Here is an 18,417-nt window from a genome sequence, read left to right on the forward strand (position 1 = left end):
GAAGGAAGGTCTATGCAGGGTTCTAGAATCACAAGAGGGCTGCTCTCAGTTCACTGTTGTTGCTGTGTCTCAATAAAAGATTTCTTGTGAAGAACTACTATTTGAAAACTGATTTCTGCCAATGGAGTAGAAAACTAAGTCCTTTCATCTACACTTGTATGTATCTAAGTATGCTAAAAGTGAAGCTCATCAGTAGTATACTTTGTTGGAAAGCGTACCTGATTCTGGCCAGAACAGCTTGTAGAAAGCTCAGCACTGTTCTAAGTTCAGATTCTCGACAGGCTCGCAGTAACATGATAAATCCATCATTGAGAAGATGCTCATGAGAAGGATATAAGCAACAGCTGGTCTCAAATACTTCTTGAACACCATCAATATAGATGGAAAGAAGTGTCCATAGTGTATGTCTCTGAATCATTTCATCATTCTTAGAAACCAAGAATTCCTTTGCTTTCTCTTGGAACTCACATGACAGTTTCTCAGCCCAAACGCCAATGTCCAGATTTTTCTGTGCATACATCAGGAGGAATGCCATCTGACCCTTCCAAACAATGGCTCTATGAGAGGACGTGGAGGCAGGCTTGAGGAAACGAAGGAGGTCTAAAACATGGCTTGCTACATCTTCTATCTCTGCAACAGCTGCTAACAGTAGAAAAAGACAGAAAAAGTTCTGGAGGCCAACTTCAGTTAGTTCTTCCATCCTTTTTTGATGAAACTTAGAATATATTCTATAAAACATGAAAATTAGTAAGATTATTTCATTAACTAAAATCTATCATTTAAAAATGCTTTCCTCTAATTTTTATGATACAACATCATTATAAGTTATAGCTAATTATTATGTGTGGTATATAAATGTATACATGCTTATTTGTACACGTGTGTAGGTGTTTGTTCACACATACATATGGAGACCTGAGGTTAGCATCAGGTATTGTCCTCAAATGGACCCCACTCGGAGACAGTGAACAGTTTCTATCTTCAGCTAGTCCAGCTAGTCAGCTAGGGATCTACGGTATGTCCCTCTCAAGGGCTATGATTATGTCAGCTAGGGATCTACTGTATGCACCTCTCAAGGGCTATGATTATGTCAGCCTCTGCATCTACCCACACAGACGACAAGATTCGAACTCCTGTGGAGACCCAAAACTGTGAACCTGTTCCACCTTGTCTGAAAGTCAGAGAGCTTGAGTTTATTTTGCTCTCTCAAAGTTGAAGACAGAAGGGGCGGCTACACACCCTGACCTACCAGGGTGTGAGATTACTTGATGTTCTGGACATTAAGATGACTCATAGAGGTAGATCTGCTCCACCCTGATCAAAGGTCAGAGAATTCAAACATACTTCTGATCTGTCTTTTGAAATAGGTGGTCTGACTTAGGGAGTGATTGCCTGCAGGATACTTGGTCTAGGTGGGCTCACTGTTCAAACATCAAATACTTTACTCTGGAACTAATGGCTTGATATCCCAAGTTTTGGAGCAAGTAACCATTCTAGTTGTCCTTTGCATCATGTTAAAGCAGTCTTTTGTCTTCTTTCCTCCCTTTTTAATTAGGGTATAAAAGTATATGGAAAATAAAACTAGGCAAACTCAAAACGCAGGAAGAAATTCAGCATTCAGTATTTGCTGACTTGCCCTCACTATCCTGTGTATCTGTGTTTCTTTCTTATCTCTCTTCCTCCTACTTCACATTTCTAATCCTCACGGTCCTACCCTGGAAGGTACAAAGCTACTTGGGCTAGGATGGTGGCATAAGTCACCCCACAAAAGGTGCCCCCGACAAACTCCTATCCTTTATCCATTAAGCCATTTTCCCAAGCTAAGTTTTAGTTAACTCTTTACCCTATTACTATTTCTATTTCCCACTGCCCACTGACATAGAAAACCATTACAGTTGAATATAGATTCAGCTTTTCCCAAAGACAGTAAGAAGGTGCTTTTCCTATAATACATAGACTTTGCCTATGATTTCCATCATTTCTTTACTTCTTGGCAAATAGGACAGAATAAATGCTACAGCTTGGATTTCAAAGAGTCCACAAAAGTCTGAGTTTTTTTCAATAGTAAAGTGCGCTAAGAGGTAGTTGCATCTTTAGGATAGAGGCTAAGTAGAATGGGAGCACTTAACGAAGACATGAGTCCACTGTCACACTTTTTATTTCTGTTCCCTGGCAACAAGGTAAGTGGGTTTGGCTCTGGCTTATGCATGCTCTCAGCAGGATACGCTGCCTCAACCAAAGCAACAGAGTTGGACTGAAACTCTAAAACCAAAACCCTTTTCTATTTAAAAACTGATTACCTCAGGCATTAGTAACAATAACAGCACACTTTTAAGTACAATATCATATGTTCTTACAGAAATTTTAACTGAACAGTTTTTCAGAACTTTTCCCTTCAGGAAAACCTAGTTTTATTTTGTACCTTAGGAAAATTCAAGTAACTAGACTATTTTTTACCAACATAAAGAAAAATAAGAGTGCTCAAATATCTAAATCAGACATTATTTAATTTCATCTTTTATCAAAACTACTTAATAATATAGTCTAACACTAATGCAAATTTCTCTCAACACTTAAGGGCTTAGAATTGGAAAGCATTTCATCTTGACTTCCTACTCATGGATTGCTAAGTTTTGTAGTTTCTATACATGGTTGTTAAGGCCATAGAAAATTAAAGCACACCGAGACTAAATGTACGTAAGAGTTAATATGAGCCACAAAGTAAAGATTTCTTTCTTTCTTTCTTTACTATCCCCACTATAGTGGTTAATACATAGTATTGCCTGATTAATGTTTAATTAAATTTAATTAATGTTTAATTAAAGTGATTTACAGTAATTAGTTAATGGAGTGTTATGTTTTTCATAGAAATGTTTAAGTTTGATAAGCCTTGCTGGTCCTGAACTCTATGTACCTAAGGATAATCTTGTGCTAATAATTCTACCTCAACCTTCGAAGTGTGGAAGGGGTACACTACCACATTCACCTCATTAAATATTTTCTCTCCCAAAGTTCTTATCAAACAAGATGAGGAAGTACCAGATGGAGATATACTTCATGACAAAGTCTTTAAAAGGGGGTTTCCACGTAGTCATGGAAGTTGAAAACAAAATACAAGTAGATCCATTAAACAAAGAAAACTCAAAAGCAGACCACACACATACACAGAGAGAGAGAGAGAGAGAGAGAGAGAGAGAGAGAGAGAGAGAGAGAGAGAGAGCGCCAAACTAGATCGTTTAGGTTCTGGTTAATTCTCATTTAAGGAAGCAGCACTGAAAATGCAAACTGCTGGGTTCAAAAAATACAAAAAAATTAACCAATGAACCTAACAGCTACCAACGTAACATGAAAAGATTTTTTAAAATTAAAAAAAATTCTATTACTTTTACTAAACCAGAGCAAAGGATTATGTAACATCACAGTTAATTGTGGTCAAAATTGTTGCTAATACTCTGGTATTTTAAAATTCCAATCTTCAGTGGTGATTATATGAATAAAAATCTGAAGCCCTCTAATTTATGGATATTAAGTTTATTCCTCATTATAACAAACTGGCAAAACAAAAAATTTTGGAGCTGGAGAGATGGTTCAGCGGTTAAGAGTACTGTCTGCTCTTCCAAAGATTCCGAGTTCAATTCCCAACAACCACATAGTGGCTCACAACCATCTGTAGTGAGATCTGGTGCCCTCTTGAGGAAGCAACATGGTTCATTGTCCTCATCACCTTAGGCCATGAAACCCAGTATGGACTTGTTCAATAGAACTGCCGTAATACTGGCTGCTCATGTACACTTCAGCATTGCTAGGGCATAAATTTCATTTTAATTTTTAGGTTACGGAATATATTTTAAATGTGCAAAGACTAACCACAACTTAAACATATGAATAGCAAAAAAAATTCCAAATGTATCAGTGAACACTTATGACAAAAAAGATACTATATAACACATACCTTCCTTTAACTTGTTTCCAAGGATGAGGGCCACTGTTCTTCATTGCTTTCTTAATGACTTTTGCCAAAATGCAAAGGAAAATGGTGTAACTGCTGCTTGATTTGTACAAGTCAGGGTCTTGTTTATCACAACAGCAGGTCTTCACCATGGTAAGCAGTGACAAGGGTGACTTGATGATATTAGTAAGGCCTTTCAAAGGAAGCCAAGAAATACTGAAGGAGCTATTCTAAATAAAAATTTAAAAAAAAAAGCACAACATAGCTGTTATAGATAAGCTTCCTAGTAAATAAATGTGAACGCTGCAAATACTAATTAGCTCATAAAAGCTTGTTCCACTGTAATCATAAATAAGCTTTTATTGGACTGTAATTATCACATATAACCCAGAATAAAAAAAAAAACATACACAGAGAGAACATGACGAGCTCTTTGAATCTTGTATTTTCCCCAAAATGTGTTTTTAGCAATTGGTTTGGTCAAAGATGCTATGAATGATCCTTAAAAACTATTCCATTTTTCTCAATGTTTCTGTTATGTTACTTAATTTTTTTGGATAAAGAACACTTAATACATATTCATTATGCAAAATAATGGATTTCTTTATGACATTTTCATACACATATGGCATGCTATGATAAAATACCAAGCTCAAGGCAACTTGTGGGATTTATTTGGCTTACGGTTCTAAGCAGTGGTTCTCAACCTGTGTGTCACAAAACCTTTGTGATTACAACGACCCTTTCATAGGAGCTGTCTATGGCCATAGAAAAATGCAGACATTTAATTACAACTCATAACAGCAGCAAAATTATAGTTATGAAGTAGCAACAAAAATAATGTTATGGTTGTAAGGCACCATAACACGAGGAACTGTATTAAAGGGTGCCAGCATTAGGAAGGTTGAGAACCACTACTATAGAGGGATAAGCACCTAACATAGTAGAGCAGTGGGACAGCAAGCAAGCATGGTGGCTGGCATAGGCATTGGGCATTAACAGTTTGAACCATAAACAGGAATTAAAGAGAACTGGGAATGGCCCTTGTCTTTGAAATCTCAAAGCCTGTCGCTAGTGACAAACTTCCTCCAGCAAGGCCCTATCCTAAACCTTCCCAAACAGCCATCAACTGTAAAACAAATATTCAAATAGCTGAGACTATGGAAGATATTCCTCATTTAAACCACCATACACATTTGAGTCTATACTCATTCCACTTATTGTCCTCTTTCCCCCTGACTAGTCACTTTGACCATCCCCAGAACTCCCATTTTACTTAGATGCCTTGTTTTTGATAAGTTTAGATGCCTAGTATGATAGAACATATGAGACATTTGTCTAAGGCTGGCTTATTTCACTTAACATGATGATGGCAGGTCTTTTCCAGTTTCCTCCAAATTACAAAATTTTGTTATTCCTTATGGCTGAATAAACTCTGTTATGTATATACATCAGATTCTTTTCTCCGGATTTTTTTCATATAACCCATTTTATGTAAAAGCTATATATGAGACTACGCTTGCATCTTCTCAATTATTTATTTCCTACACTTGTGCTTTTCTTCCCTTCTTTGATGTGGCTTTCTATTTGAGGACTTTTTTAATGCCTTTGCCTGGTGGGCACTTTCCTGTGATCACACAGAGAGCCAGCTCACTAGTATCCACCTATAAACCAGTCCAGTTTCCCTGCCCCTGTAAAGTAGACCGAGTTGCCATTATGTTTATCTTTATCGTGTCCTTCGTGACCTAAACTTCATCAGAGTTTGGATGGTCACAGACTGAATATTGCACTTCTGTCTCAGGTCTCTGCAGAATGGCAAAGACACAATCTTTCCCCAAACGTATGGAGGAGCACTGGAGTGCTTTTATAGTTCTTGCATTGGTCAGGTCACAAAGAGAATGAACTTCATTTGGCACCTGCCACTCTATCTATGGCCACAAAAGGAAAGAGTTCATTCATCTTCTTATACACATCATGGCTGAGCCCCCAACTTGGCTATTGTGAATAGTGCTGCAAGAATATGCGTGTATAAGTGTCAACCAAGGAGATCCTTCTTTTTGTATCAGGTTATTAGTTATTCAGTTTTTCATTTGTGTATCCCTTTATGGTCACTTACCATTTTTTGTTTTTTTACTTCACTGATTTTGTTCTCAGACACATAAAAAGTGCATTCTGCTTATTCTCACGTCTTCACTTAACGGTCTTTGATACCTATCATTTCAGTACGTCTGTGGTTCTATCTATAGCTTGACCATACTAAAAATTTTGGCTGGAACTTAGTGCTGGCAGTATTGAATAGTTCCTATTGTACTTCATAAAGACGAACACACTTTCCTACTGAAAGTTTACCAGACTGTTGGTCACTCTGCCTACATTAGTGATTCCCAAGTTTCTCCCTTACTGATTTTAAAAAACACGAATATTTATTGCCTAGATGCCTTATTTCCTTAAACATACAAAATAGTGATTTTATATCTGTAACACCTCTAATAAATCAATCTATTATAACTTAGGTCACTCCATGTTTTAATTCATTTAAGTTACTCTTTTATTATGTTAGAATTTTCATTCTTTGGGCAATGGAGTTACTAAAAAATTGGATTATGACACTCTGCTAACTATTTCCCAAGCCTTCTGTGACAGGATATTCCTGACTCATCTTAGACACACTTTGTTCAAAAAAACTGTCATTTCTCCAGCCAGCCTACATATCTCACATAAAATTTTCTCATTTAATAAGTTTTATGTAAAAATAAAAATTTAGTATTTCTGGAAAACTTCCATTATTTTCTATGCTAAGAAATTCAAATATCCTAAACTTCCTCTTTTCACTCACAAAAGTAACTAAGGTCTTTAAATGCCTTCAAATTTTTTATTTTCCTAATTCTTACCTACCTTCTAAATCCAGTTTCTTGTTTAGTTACAAAATAGTAATATGTAAGGAGAGTTGTAGAAATGGCCCAGTGGTCAAGAGCAGTGGGTGATCTTCCAAAGGACCCAAGTTCAATTCCAGCACCCACATGGTGACTCACAGTCACCTGTAACACCAGTTCCAGGGGATCTGACATCCTCTTCAGGCCGCTGAATACACTGCAAATGTGCACACATAGAGTGCACAAGCATATATGCAAGCAAAATACCCATAGACAAACAATAAATAATGCTTAAGTTTAAAAATTATTTTAACTTTATAAATCAGGATGAGTCATTTGTATAATCCCATACTTCTAGTTACTCTGCTTAACCATTCTAGGGAAAAGGAACACCAAATGCTAATTCTTTATGCCAGCTCTCTATAGACAATGTATGAAGAAGATGAAACCACCTACAAGATACATTCTACTCCAAACAAAAATAATATTTTAAAAAATTCAGTTCTCATAATTAAATCATAAAATGTTCCACAAATATCATAAGCAAATTTCTTATTTCTAGAGTAAATTCATATACTTACCAAGTTCTTACTATAATATTCCCACAGAATGGTCACAATTGAAGTATTTGGCTCCCAGAAATCACAAAGTGTCAAACAACAGTGAAGATACATTCGTAACTGTTCTTCTAGTATACTATCCTAAATAAAGAAAAAGAAAACTGAAGTCATAAAAGAGTAGGTAGCTCTAATAACAGCCTATCATTTGATAATGTACTGAAATCCCGAGTACTAAAAAGAATGAGTATGTATCACCAAATCATGACCATTTTCAACCTTCATAATACAGGGGCTGACCTGACATAAGGGAAACAAAAGCGTGTTTCAGAGATCATTGGCATCTTTACATAATGGAAACATTGTAATTCAGTTACCTAAAACAGTAGATGTTTGAAAACTGATGTTAGAAACCTAAAGGAAAAAAAAAAAGAAATCTAACTAAAAGAGTGTAAAATGATTTAATAATTAAAATACACCAAAAAAAAAAAATTCAGAACTCTTGGTCATACTTAACAATTTAGCCAACCTCTTTCACGGGATGATAATATTGGCTCTTAAGAAAACCACAGGATGGGCTGGAGAAATGGCTCAGCGGTTAAGAACACTGACTGCTTTTCCAGAGGACCCGGGTTCAATTCCCAGCACCCACACGGCAGCTCACGACTGTGTGAAAATTCAGTTCCAGGGGACCTGACACCTTCACATCAATGCACATAAAACATAAATAAATCATAAATTAAAAAAGAAAAAAGAAAACCACAGGATTGGTGCTGGGAAGTGGTAGAGCTGCAGAATACTGTCTAACATTCAGGTGGTCCTAGTACCATTAAGGAAGTAAGGAAGCCGGGCATGAGTGGCGCACACCTTTAATCCAAGCACTCAGGAGGCAGAGACAGGGGAATCTCTGTGAGGGAGGGAGGGAGGGAGGAGAGGAGAGGGGAAGGGAGGGAGGGAGGAAGAGGGAAAAAGAGAAGGAATTTTGAGAGGATTAAAATATGGTTTAAGGTTAGGACACCTGCTGCCAACCTGCCAACCTATGTTTGATTCCCAAGACCCATACAGTAGGAAAAACTGTCTCTGGCAAGTCAGCCTCTGACTTCTGTACACAAACCATGGCACATGTGTGTCCATTCACATTACACAGACCCACATGGACATAAATAAATGTAATAAGCATATTTAAAAATAAGATCACAGATACAAATTTGCAAAGATAGTTTACATTTGTCTGGTATTATTATTCTCATTAAGTGCCAAGCAAGATGCTGAGTTTAGTGGACTGGGCATAGATTATGCTAAATAGTGTACTATAGGAAAGATCTAAATTAAGTCATAAGAATGCATTGTCTTTGTTCTGGTTTTGTCCTTATTGTTTTGTAAAAATTCAAAAGTGGACTGCCAATTAACATTTATGATCAAGAATTTAAAAGCAAGAAAGAATGATTCATTTCCTCCAGTAATATCCAATTGTGGATAGGAATGGAGTAAGAAAGGATAGGTAAGTCAGATTTAAACATGGAAGAGTTAAGGAATAAAAGACATTTCTCAGGTAATAGCTATATTTACTGTGTAATCTACACTGAAAAAAATCCACAAAAATAAATAACTACAGAGGGAATTAAGTACGTCTCTCATATTTCAAGTGTCTATGAGTTCTCTCAGGCCTAGAATAATGCCTTCAAGGCCCAGTACAATGTCTCATTCATCAAAGAGCCTCCATAAATGTTCCAGAAATGAATCGTAGACTAAATCTAAGACTATTTCTACTAAGTATCTGCACACACATTTAACCAATGTGTTCATTACTGACATTCTGACTTTATATTATGAAAGCAAATCGAGATCTAAGCTCACACTGATGCTCACAGCATGACACTGAGCTGAGTTACAAACGACATACTAATTTTATTATGTGATCAAGCCAAAAAACACAACAAAACAAAAAACCCACAACGTGGCTTATAAAGTTCATCTTGATGGGCTTTTCTGGAATTTGAAGCACTGTTTTGCCATGTAATATCTAAATAAAGTATATTCAATCTGAAAAAAGTAGGCATTTTGGAAAGGTGAAGAGAAAGGTACACCTCTAAAGTCTGTTATACAAACAATTCTATATCAAAAGCAAGAAAAACTAAGAACAATTTGTATATAAATACAAATATAACAATTTACATATAAATGCCAAACTTGATCTACATTCTTTTGAAGGCCAAAGCCTATATTCTTTGTCCTATATACAACTGTGAAGAAATTAAATATAGCATTTTAGGAGACCGTTTTACTTTATGAAGTTAGAAAAATATTGCCCTTTAGTGTCTATATATTCAAGTAAAATGCTTCAAAATATTATTTCTTGTTCTGGAAGGAAAGGTAAGTGAGTCAGATAAATGTGATATATAAAATATATTTTTGTAAAAGCTTACAAACCAATTATAGATCATTTGTTATATTATTCTATATTTTCACATTCTATATATCAACTATTGCCTTATTCTAAACTATTTCCCATATTTTAAAAAATTCTCTTAAAAAGTTTGTGTTCTGTAACATGACGGGCCGGCTTGTTGGGGTTTCTGTCCCGCCCGGTACCCCACGACCGGCAACTCCCTAGGAAAATCAATCACACAGAGATCTCTATAAATTAAAAAGCTGATTGGCCCATTAGGTCAGGCTACTTATTAGCTCTTATAACTTATGTTACCCCATTATTCTTATCTACGTTAGCCACAGGGCTCAGTACCTTTCTCAGCTGGGCAGGTTACATCCTGCCTCTTCAGTGGTCTGCACAGGAATGGCAGAGGGAGCTTCCTGTTTTCCCAGAATACTCCCAGTCTCTTTGCTCCACCCCTACTTCCTGTCTGGCTTTCCCGCCTATACTGCCTGCCTGGTCAATCAGCGTTTTATTAAAATATGATTGACAGAATGCAGACAATTCTCCCACACCAGCGTTTATGGATGGAGAGATCGCTCAGTGAGTAAGAACACATACTTCTCTAGCAGAAGACCTGGGTTCAGTTCCTAACACTAGCAGAAGGAACTCACACTGCTTACAACTCCAGTCCTAGGGGATACAACAGTCTCTGGCCTCTAATGGGCACCTTCATGCACACAGTACACAGAAATTCACACAAAAATATTACATGAATAAAAAGTAAACCTCTTTAAAACGGAAAAAAAAGGGGAGGTTAATTTTTTAAAAAGGATAAGTATTGTGTGTATCAGCTAAATTACAGATAAAAAAGGCTTGTCAATGATCAGGTCCAGATGGTTAAGGCAAGAATATATGACATGACAGGAATAGAGAAATTGGTGGAAATATTTGCTCAAGTTCATAACCACAAGACAGACTTATAACCTGAAAATATCTAAGAATACTTGAGTTTAGTCATTTCTTTACCTGTAATTCCTTATCACATTCTGCAGAGGAAAATAACAATAATACTGCATAACACAGATGTGTTTCCCATATCTATCTATAAACTACATGTGACAATTCAAATCTCAATCCCGACACTTCCTAGCTAGCTGGTCAAACTTATATAAGCTGCTTAACCCTTCCAAACCTACATCTCTTACAGGTAAAATGTAAATACAAATAAGATCACAGCAGAGGATCATCAGCACAAGACTATCATTAGCATTAATCACATTTTGCTATTTGCCAAACAAAGAGAAATACCACTGTTGGCCCACAATGTTATTCCTGAAGATCACGACAAATAAAATAAAATTCACAATCTGACCCCTTAAGCAGACACATTTTACTTGCTGAGTCTTAAGCCTACAGTCTACCTAACACAGTCAAAAAAGGGTAAGGAAATCTATGCCCCTTGACTAGTTTTATTTTTTAAATAGACCACATGGTCTTAAACCTAGGCTGGTGTATTATGGCATGCTACTGAACTCCTAAATTTTTAACAGGCCCTGTAAGTATCCTATCCTATATCTCAGGGGTGTGTTTAGTGTGTGTGTGTGTGTGTGTGTGTGTGTGTGAGAGAGAGAGAGAGAGAGAGAGAGAGAGAGAGGGAGAGAATGTCTTCCGGTCTTATTTTGAAAGATGAAATTTAGGCATATTAAACATATTAAATTTGGGCATGTTTCATAGAACAAACATTGACAATGAAGCATTCAATGTTTGAGTTTAGTTACCATGTACACACGTCAATTTAAGAACAAACTACCTATCTATAACTATATAAACATAAAGAGCAGTGCTCCAGAAGGGACAACAGGAAAGAATTTGTCATTAAACTCCTTTCTGTAGGAATGTTTGCTTTTAATTAATACTTCACATACTCTATCCGCTTTGGACACTGACTCCCTGTAATATAAGACTTCTTTTGACATTTAAGGACCAATATGGGTATGTAGATGTAAGGAATAATCTATGGTAAAGACTTCAAAACCTTCTTCAAACTCATAGTTTTATGGAAATTTTTAAATTATTAAATACAAAAGAGAGAAAATTAAAAAAAGACAAAACAAAACAAAAAGCCAGAAGAAAATTTCAAGCATTTACAACTTAATTAGGAAACTGAAGCTGTCAATTCCTAACTCAGATGTCAGAACGGTTACTAGAAATACAGTGTTATGTTTACTGATGTTACCAGTACTTGGGTTGAACAAAGCTCTGTGAGTCATTAGTATGAATGTGAGTGGAGAAGACTCTGAAAGTGGGGATGACTTATAGTATTCATATATGAAATTCAAAAAACTAAAGAATGAATTAGTAACTGATACAAATGACAATAGCCAATGCAATATCTATTTCTTATTTCATGACTACTCCTTGATTTCCTAATTCCTGAAATAAAAAAAAATGTAAAGTGTTAGTAGATCAATATATTTAAAACAGAAAGACAATTAAAACTATATAGGAAAACATGAAACAAAAATATTCTCTATAATGGTTAAAACATTTCTCATTTAAAGTCCTTAATTGCCTGGTATTCTATGAGATATCCAGCTCCTATCTGATAAGGTTCTTATGATAATTGGAAACATTTATGTTTACTTACAGTTAACACAGACAGCACATGTAACTTCAACCATTTACAGTTTTCAGATATTCAGCTTTTCGGTCTAAAGAGATGGCTTAGTGGTCGGATATAACACTTCTATAAATATACACACACAAAGCCATCTTCTTATATTATTATTATGCCTCTTCAAGTTTCAAATAATCTTCATTAAAAGAAAAGCAATTTATTTCCCAAATTAAAAAACATTTCATACTATATCCTTCAATAAAGGGTTCCTTGCGTTATAGAACTTTATAGAACTACAACACATTTAAAGAAAGATGAACAGGATATTTAAAACTATTTTAAAGGAGGTCAAGTCTGACCTCTGGGCCATGAAGCACTACATTAACAGCTCTGCGGAAAGAAAAATGATAAGGTATGAAATGAGTGCTCAGAAACGAGGACCTTATCAGTGAGAATAGAATTCAAGCCTGTAAGACAAATTGCTCAGCAAGGCAAGTCACCTTCCTGCTGAGAGGAGGATAGAGCTGCATTTCCAGTACCACCGACTATCTCCTCCATCATGTCGCCGGGCTTGCTATCATACAGTCAAGGAACGGCTTATAACTCAGAAGCATCTCCCACTTATTTTGAATACATTCTTTCAAAGTCACCAACTAAGATAATTATCTTTGTCCTTTAACTGACAAATTCAGTGTTAAAAATAAAAACCTTTAAAGGATTTAATATGAATTACTGTGACTTGGTCCTTCAAAGAATCTCAGATTTGTAATAAATTGTCATTTTAGTAATTTTAAGTTTACTTATTTTTGTAAGTGAAATCTATATTATAAAATGCAGAAGTCATATGTTGTCTTGCTTTAGCTACATACCTGAACAGTGACGGACTGTTTCAAAAGTTCTTCTATAAAGCCCCAATTTGGCTCCATCTGTCTCTAAAAAGAGAAAATATGACAGCAGTGAAACTATTGCTCTTGATTATGCATACATTTAAATGTATGGTACAAGTGCAAAACTATTGTTAAAATATCTTTGTAATTTTTTTTCAGTAAAAATTTACCTGACATACTTGAAATAAAATCTAAAATTACACTAATCCAATAGAAAGCATATCTAGTCTTATTTTATAAAAGTAGTACTTCAATAGGTTTATAAATATTTTAAATACCTAATTTGTTATTACATATAATTTAACTTAAAAAATAATATAGAGATATGCATTTTTAAGTTTACATGCTAATTTTTTCTATTCGCCTTCTTACATGAGATTTTCTTCATTTTACCTGAAATATCTATCTTATTAAATTAAAACTTTTATGTAGTTTTATATATAAAGAAAAATTGATAGTGCTTTCCTTTAACAAATGGCCATCTATCTGGCAATTCTATGCATGACTCTATGCAGCAAAGAAGAGAACTACAGTGAACTTTAAGAAATTTTCTCAAAATCTCAATTTTTCTAACAAAAAAATTCTTGAGGATACTCTCTCAGCACACACAGTTCTTAGAGACTGAGATAAGTGGATATTGGTTAAAACCAGAAGCAACAAGAAAGCACTTCCAAAAGCAATCAAATAGTTTCTAATGTAAAAATAAAGTGTGAAAAGTAATTTAAACTTCAAAAAGCAAAGCTAGAGTTCTAAAGAGCAAAGATACAGCCCTTTGTGGTGCAAAACCTTTGGTGGAAGGCAGACCTCTTGAGTTCAAGGCCAGACTGGTCTACCAGTGTTGCAGGACAGTCAAGGCTACACAGAGAGCCCTTTCAATCAATCAAGTTACAGACTCCTATCAGATCATACTATGATTATACTCATAAAAATAAACTCTAAATTGGGTGGCGGTGGCAAACGCTTTTAATCCCAACCTCGGGGAAATAGAGGCAAGCAGATCTCTGTGATTTCGAGGTCAGCCTGGTCTACAAGATCAAGTTCCAGGGCAGGCTTCAAACTTTGTCTCAGAAAAACAAACAAACAAATAAACAAACAAACAAAAACCTAATGAATAAAAGGAATGTTTACTACTTGTGATTTTAAAAGGCTGGAAAATATTCACATAAGTGCTAGCTCCACTAAATCAGTACTTCCTAACTGTTATGAGTCTGTAAGGACAAACAAGTCCAGGAGTGTTAAGAGGCAATATTAAGTGAAATGTTATGAGTTTGTAAGGACAAACAAGTCCAGGAGTATTAAGAGGCAATATTAAGTGACACACAAAATGAAACTAAAAAGTATGAAGCAATGTGTGCAGTGGTGATAAGAGTTTGAGCTGGTGAACAAGTGTGACGTCACTATATGATAAGCAGACATGTGTGCTAATCTAGAAGAAGGTAAAACAGTCAGAAACAGTATAAAAACTTGAGGCTCATGGCCAGAAGACATTCTCAAAAAGACTGGTCAAACACGCTGTCAGAAGCAGTCATGGAGAATCCAACAGACCAGCAACTTCACAGCTGAGACCTTCCAAGAGCCAGAGAACCAGCTCTTGCCAGCGGATCAAGAATTGCTGATCCAGAGGTCTACGTTGGGAGCCACGAACCAATATATATCAGGTCGTATACACCAATGCCTCAGTAAGATAGGGTAGAAGACCTTGCCTAGGGCATATAATCCTTGCTGAATGTGTGATGTGATTGAATGTGTGATGTGATTGATTGACTAAGGATTGTTATAGTTTCGATGTTTGCTTATTTCTGCCATAGGAATAATTAGGGATTTAAATGATTGTTATAGTTTTGATGTTTGCTTATATCTGCTATAGTAACAATTGGAGATTTGACTATTGGCATAATAAACTTGTTCCTAGAACAAAAACTATGGTCATCCTGAGTATTTGCTTGCAGACCTCGAAGTAAGGGCAGAATGCCCACTCAGGAATAGGGCTCGCGACACTAACTAATAAGAGCACAGTAACAGCAGTAGTCAGAAACTAAAACAGCCTCTTATGGTCTCTGCATCTTGGTCTGTATCAATATACAGTCCCCTTCCCCAATACAAAGAAGATGGTCATCAATAGACCAACAATACTAATGTGAGGGGCAACACGTCACTTCCATGAAGCGTCCATCTTGACAGTACTCTCTTGCTAATTTAATCAAGGAAACATCCCTAGTGTGAGCAGACCTGAAGTCAAAGAATGAGAAACTAAAATATTCTACCAAAATTAAATCTCTAGTCCCAATTAAGCCTTCAGGAACTGCCTCTAAATGACAACTTGACGAAATCTTCATGACAGATCCCGGGCCAGAAACCACCACTTAGAAACTGAGAGTGAGATATATAATGTTCCTTTTCACTATCTTTTTGGTTATGTAACCATTACTAATGAAACAAACAAAAAACACTTGTCTGATACATCAGAATATCAAAGCCTGAAAGGAATACCTTTGTCTGGAGACCTATCTATCACATTGATACGACAGAGGAGAGGCTGGTCATCACCACAGAATATTAGGGCAGGATTTGATCAAGCTCCACCGGCCCACAGTGTGACTTTGGGTCAGCTAACCTTGAGACTGAGATCACCACTTCAGCACATGAAGTGGTGGTCATGCATGTGTAAGGAAGGTCCAAGAAACTTTGGCCAGGCAGTGGTGGTGTACACCTCTGATCCCAGCATGCAACACTCGGAAGACAGAGGCAGGTGGATCTCTGTGAGTTCGAGGCCAGCTTGATCTACAAGAGCTAATTCCAGGACAAGATCAAAAGCTCCAGAAAAACCCTGTCTCGGGAAAAAAAACAAAACAAAAAAAACCAAAAAACCACAAAAACAAAACAAACAAAAAGGAACATACACTCTGAATACTGTCACACATGAGTGCCAGAAGATAAGTATGAAAGAATAAATGAAACTGCCCTTTTGGTGGTTCCACCTGTTCTCTGCCCTATGTACTTCTTACCGTTCCTAATTTCCTTTCTATTGTTGTGGTAAACAGCACAACCAAAATCAGCTTGGCGAGGGAAGGGTTTATTCATCTTACAGCTTGTAGACTATTATGAAGAGAAAATGTTACCACCAGGGCCAGGTTATCAGGAACAGGACAAGGTTGATACAATTCATATGTTTGTTTTACAACTGGATGTTAATGAGTACGCTTCAATTGTCCTATCAAGTCATTTAAATCAGAGTAGTGTAATTCTTACCCAAACAATTTCAACTACATGATGGCTAAAATTTAAATAAATTAAACTATTCATCAAAAGACAAGGTGGAGGAAAATCCTACAAGGATTCACCCCTAGATAAAGGGCTACAAGCAACTGATGACTGCTAAGAGGAAGAGTTGGTCTTCCCCAGGGGTGAGTTACCAAACATCAAGTCGTCAGCCCTTAAAGCATATGCATACAAAGGTCACTTGGTGGACTAAGGAAACTGTACTTATATTTATATGCATGTATACATAAAAAACTTTATATTAAAAAAGTAACTACCAGCCCAAATCCAACATAAGAGAATATAGTACCAAAAACAGTATTTTATTTCCACAAGCAAATTTAAGCATGCGAGAATTGTTCCTACATATTATTTCACCATAATATTGTCAACATATCTAATTTCTAAAGGCCAAGTCATGTAGGAGCCATCAATCTGGGACTATGTTTTCTACTTTTTATTCCAACATTAAAAAGCAAGGTGCCCACTTCATCTTTATAGGAAATCGCCCCACCACGAACAGAAAGCCTCACTTTCCACCTCCAGCAGACTGCATTTGGACTGGTGCAGCTCTCATTTTAAGATTACATTTCATGGCTTTTATTAGGTTGTCATTTCAAATGCTCCAGAAAGAGCCTGCCTGATGATAACCCCATGTTCTTGGCAGAAAACACAGTGTTACAGTTGATCCTTGTAATGCCCAAAAGCAATTCACATCTTTAAACTATGTCTGGCTGCAAAATAAATTGACTGGGATTCTAAGAGAATAACAAATTCTCATCTAGATTGAGAGAACATTAGGCAGAAATGAATAAAAAACTAGCACTTCTAATATGGAAACTAAGATATATTTTTCTTACAGCCTTATAAAAAGATACTGTCTAATTTTCCAAGTTACAAAAACTTAAATTAAAACATAATCATATATTTAAAGATTTCATATCAAACTTTGGGAGAAGTTGAAACATCACATTTAAAAGCTAAAACATCTTATTTTATCTACAATAGTTGTCTAATGAAAACCATGTAACTATTATTATTTATCATCCTTCACACAGTATTCGTCAGGAAGAAAAGCACACTACTATACAACCTCTTCCTGCAAGATAGCTGGCAACATCAATATATCATAAGGAGGAAAAAGCATCAAGGCAATTTTTAAAGTCACGATTTAAGTATATCCCAGACACAAATTAACATCCATTTACATTTTTTTCTGAAGGAATCAACCATTGTGCCTTTAAAGTAATTGATAAGAATGGCCATGTAATTTACTAATGAGGTACCTTGGGGAATAAAATTGGACATAAGATAAATGTTAGTTGGAATAAAATGGATTGCCTATGGCAAATTAGAGCACATGTTATCCTACCAAAGATTTACTTGTAAGAGTCAATCTTTTGGAGAACTGTTTTAAAAAGAAAAAAATCAAATTTATCTAAGTGGCAAAATAAAGGAACCCTTGATCACTATGTATTCCTACTTCTTCACCCATAAGATGGATATATCATTTTTCCTCCTGCTTTTTAGCACACTAAAACATAAATAATAATTTAGATATTAAATACATTGTAAATACAATATGCATTTCCACACCTAATAAAAACTAGTAATGGAAAAGCTAGTCACGAAGGTGACTTTATCTTTAAAAGTCACACCAAAGTTCAAAAATATTGGAAACTCTGAGAATACAAACTAAAAGCAACTTTTATTTTATATGTACATATATAAATATATACTATAATATTTTTATCACAGAAAAGTTTCCAGTTTCAAATGTGGCAGTTTCCTTTAAAAATCCTTCCACATAAATAAGATTTTAAACAGTATTTTAAAATATTTTGGCAAAAGAAAGCCACAAAGGAACAAAATTAAAAGACACATTTGCTGTCTTGACTCAAC

At 35.7% G+C, this 18,417-nt stretch overlaps 1 protein-coding gene across 1 annotated transcript in view; it reads right to left on the minus strand.

Moving 5' to 3' along the window:
* The window catches only part of Mms22l (MMS22 like, DNA repair protein), a 113,625-nt gene that overhangs the window by 66,850 nt on the left and 28,358 nt on the right, over window positions 1-18,417 (minus strand). Inside the window, exons 11-14 of the mRNA XM_048419858.3 lie at window positions 13,240-13,302; window positions 7,404-7,523; window positions 3,953-4,179; window positions 219-728 (exon numbers count right to left, since the gene is read on the minus strand). Coding sequence (XP_048275815.3) covers window positions 219-728; window positions 3,953-4,179; window positions 7,404-7,523; window positions 13,240-13,302 — 920 coding nt within the window. The remainder of the gene's footprint in view (window positions 1-218; window positions 729-3,952; window positions 4,180-7,403; window positions 7,524-13,239; window positions 13,303-18,417) is intronic.

The sequence above is a fragment of the Myodes glareolus genome, chromosome 16 (genome assembly GCF_982192425.1).
Source record: "Myodes glareolus chromosome 16, mMyoGla1.1, whole genome shotgun sequence".
In the NCBI taxonomy this organism is placed as follows: domain Eukaryota; kingdom Metazoa; phylum Chordata; class Mammalia; order Rodentia; family Cricetidae; genus Myodes; species Myodes glareolus.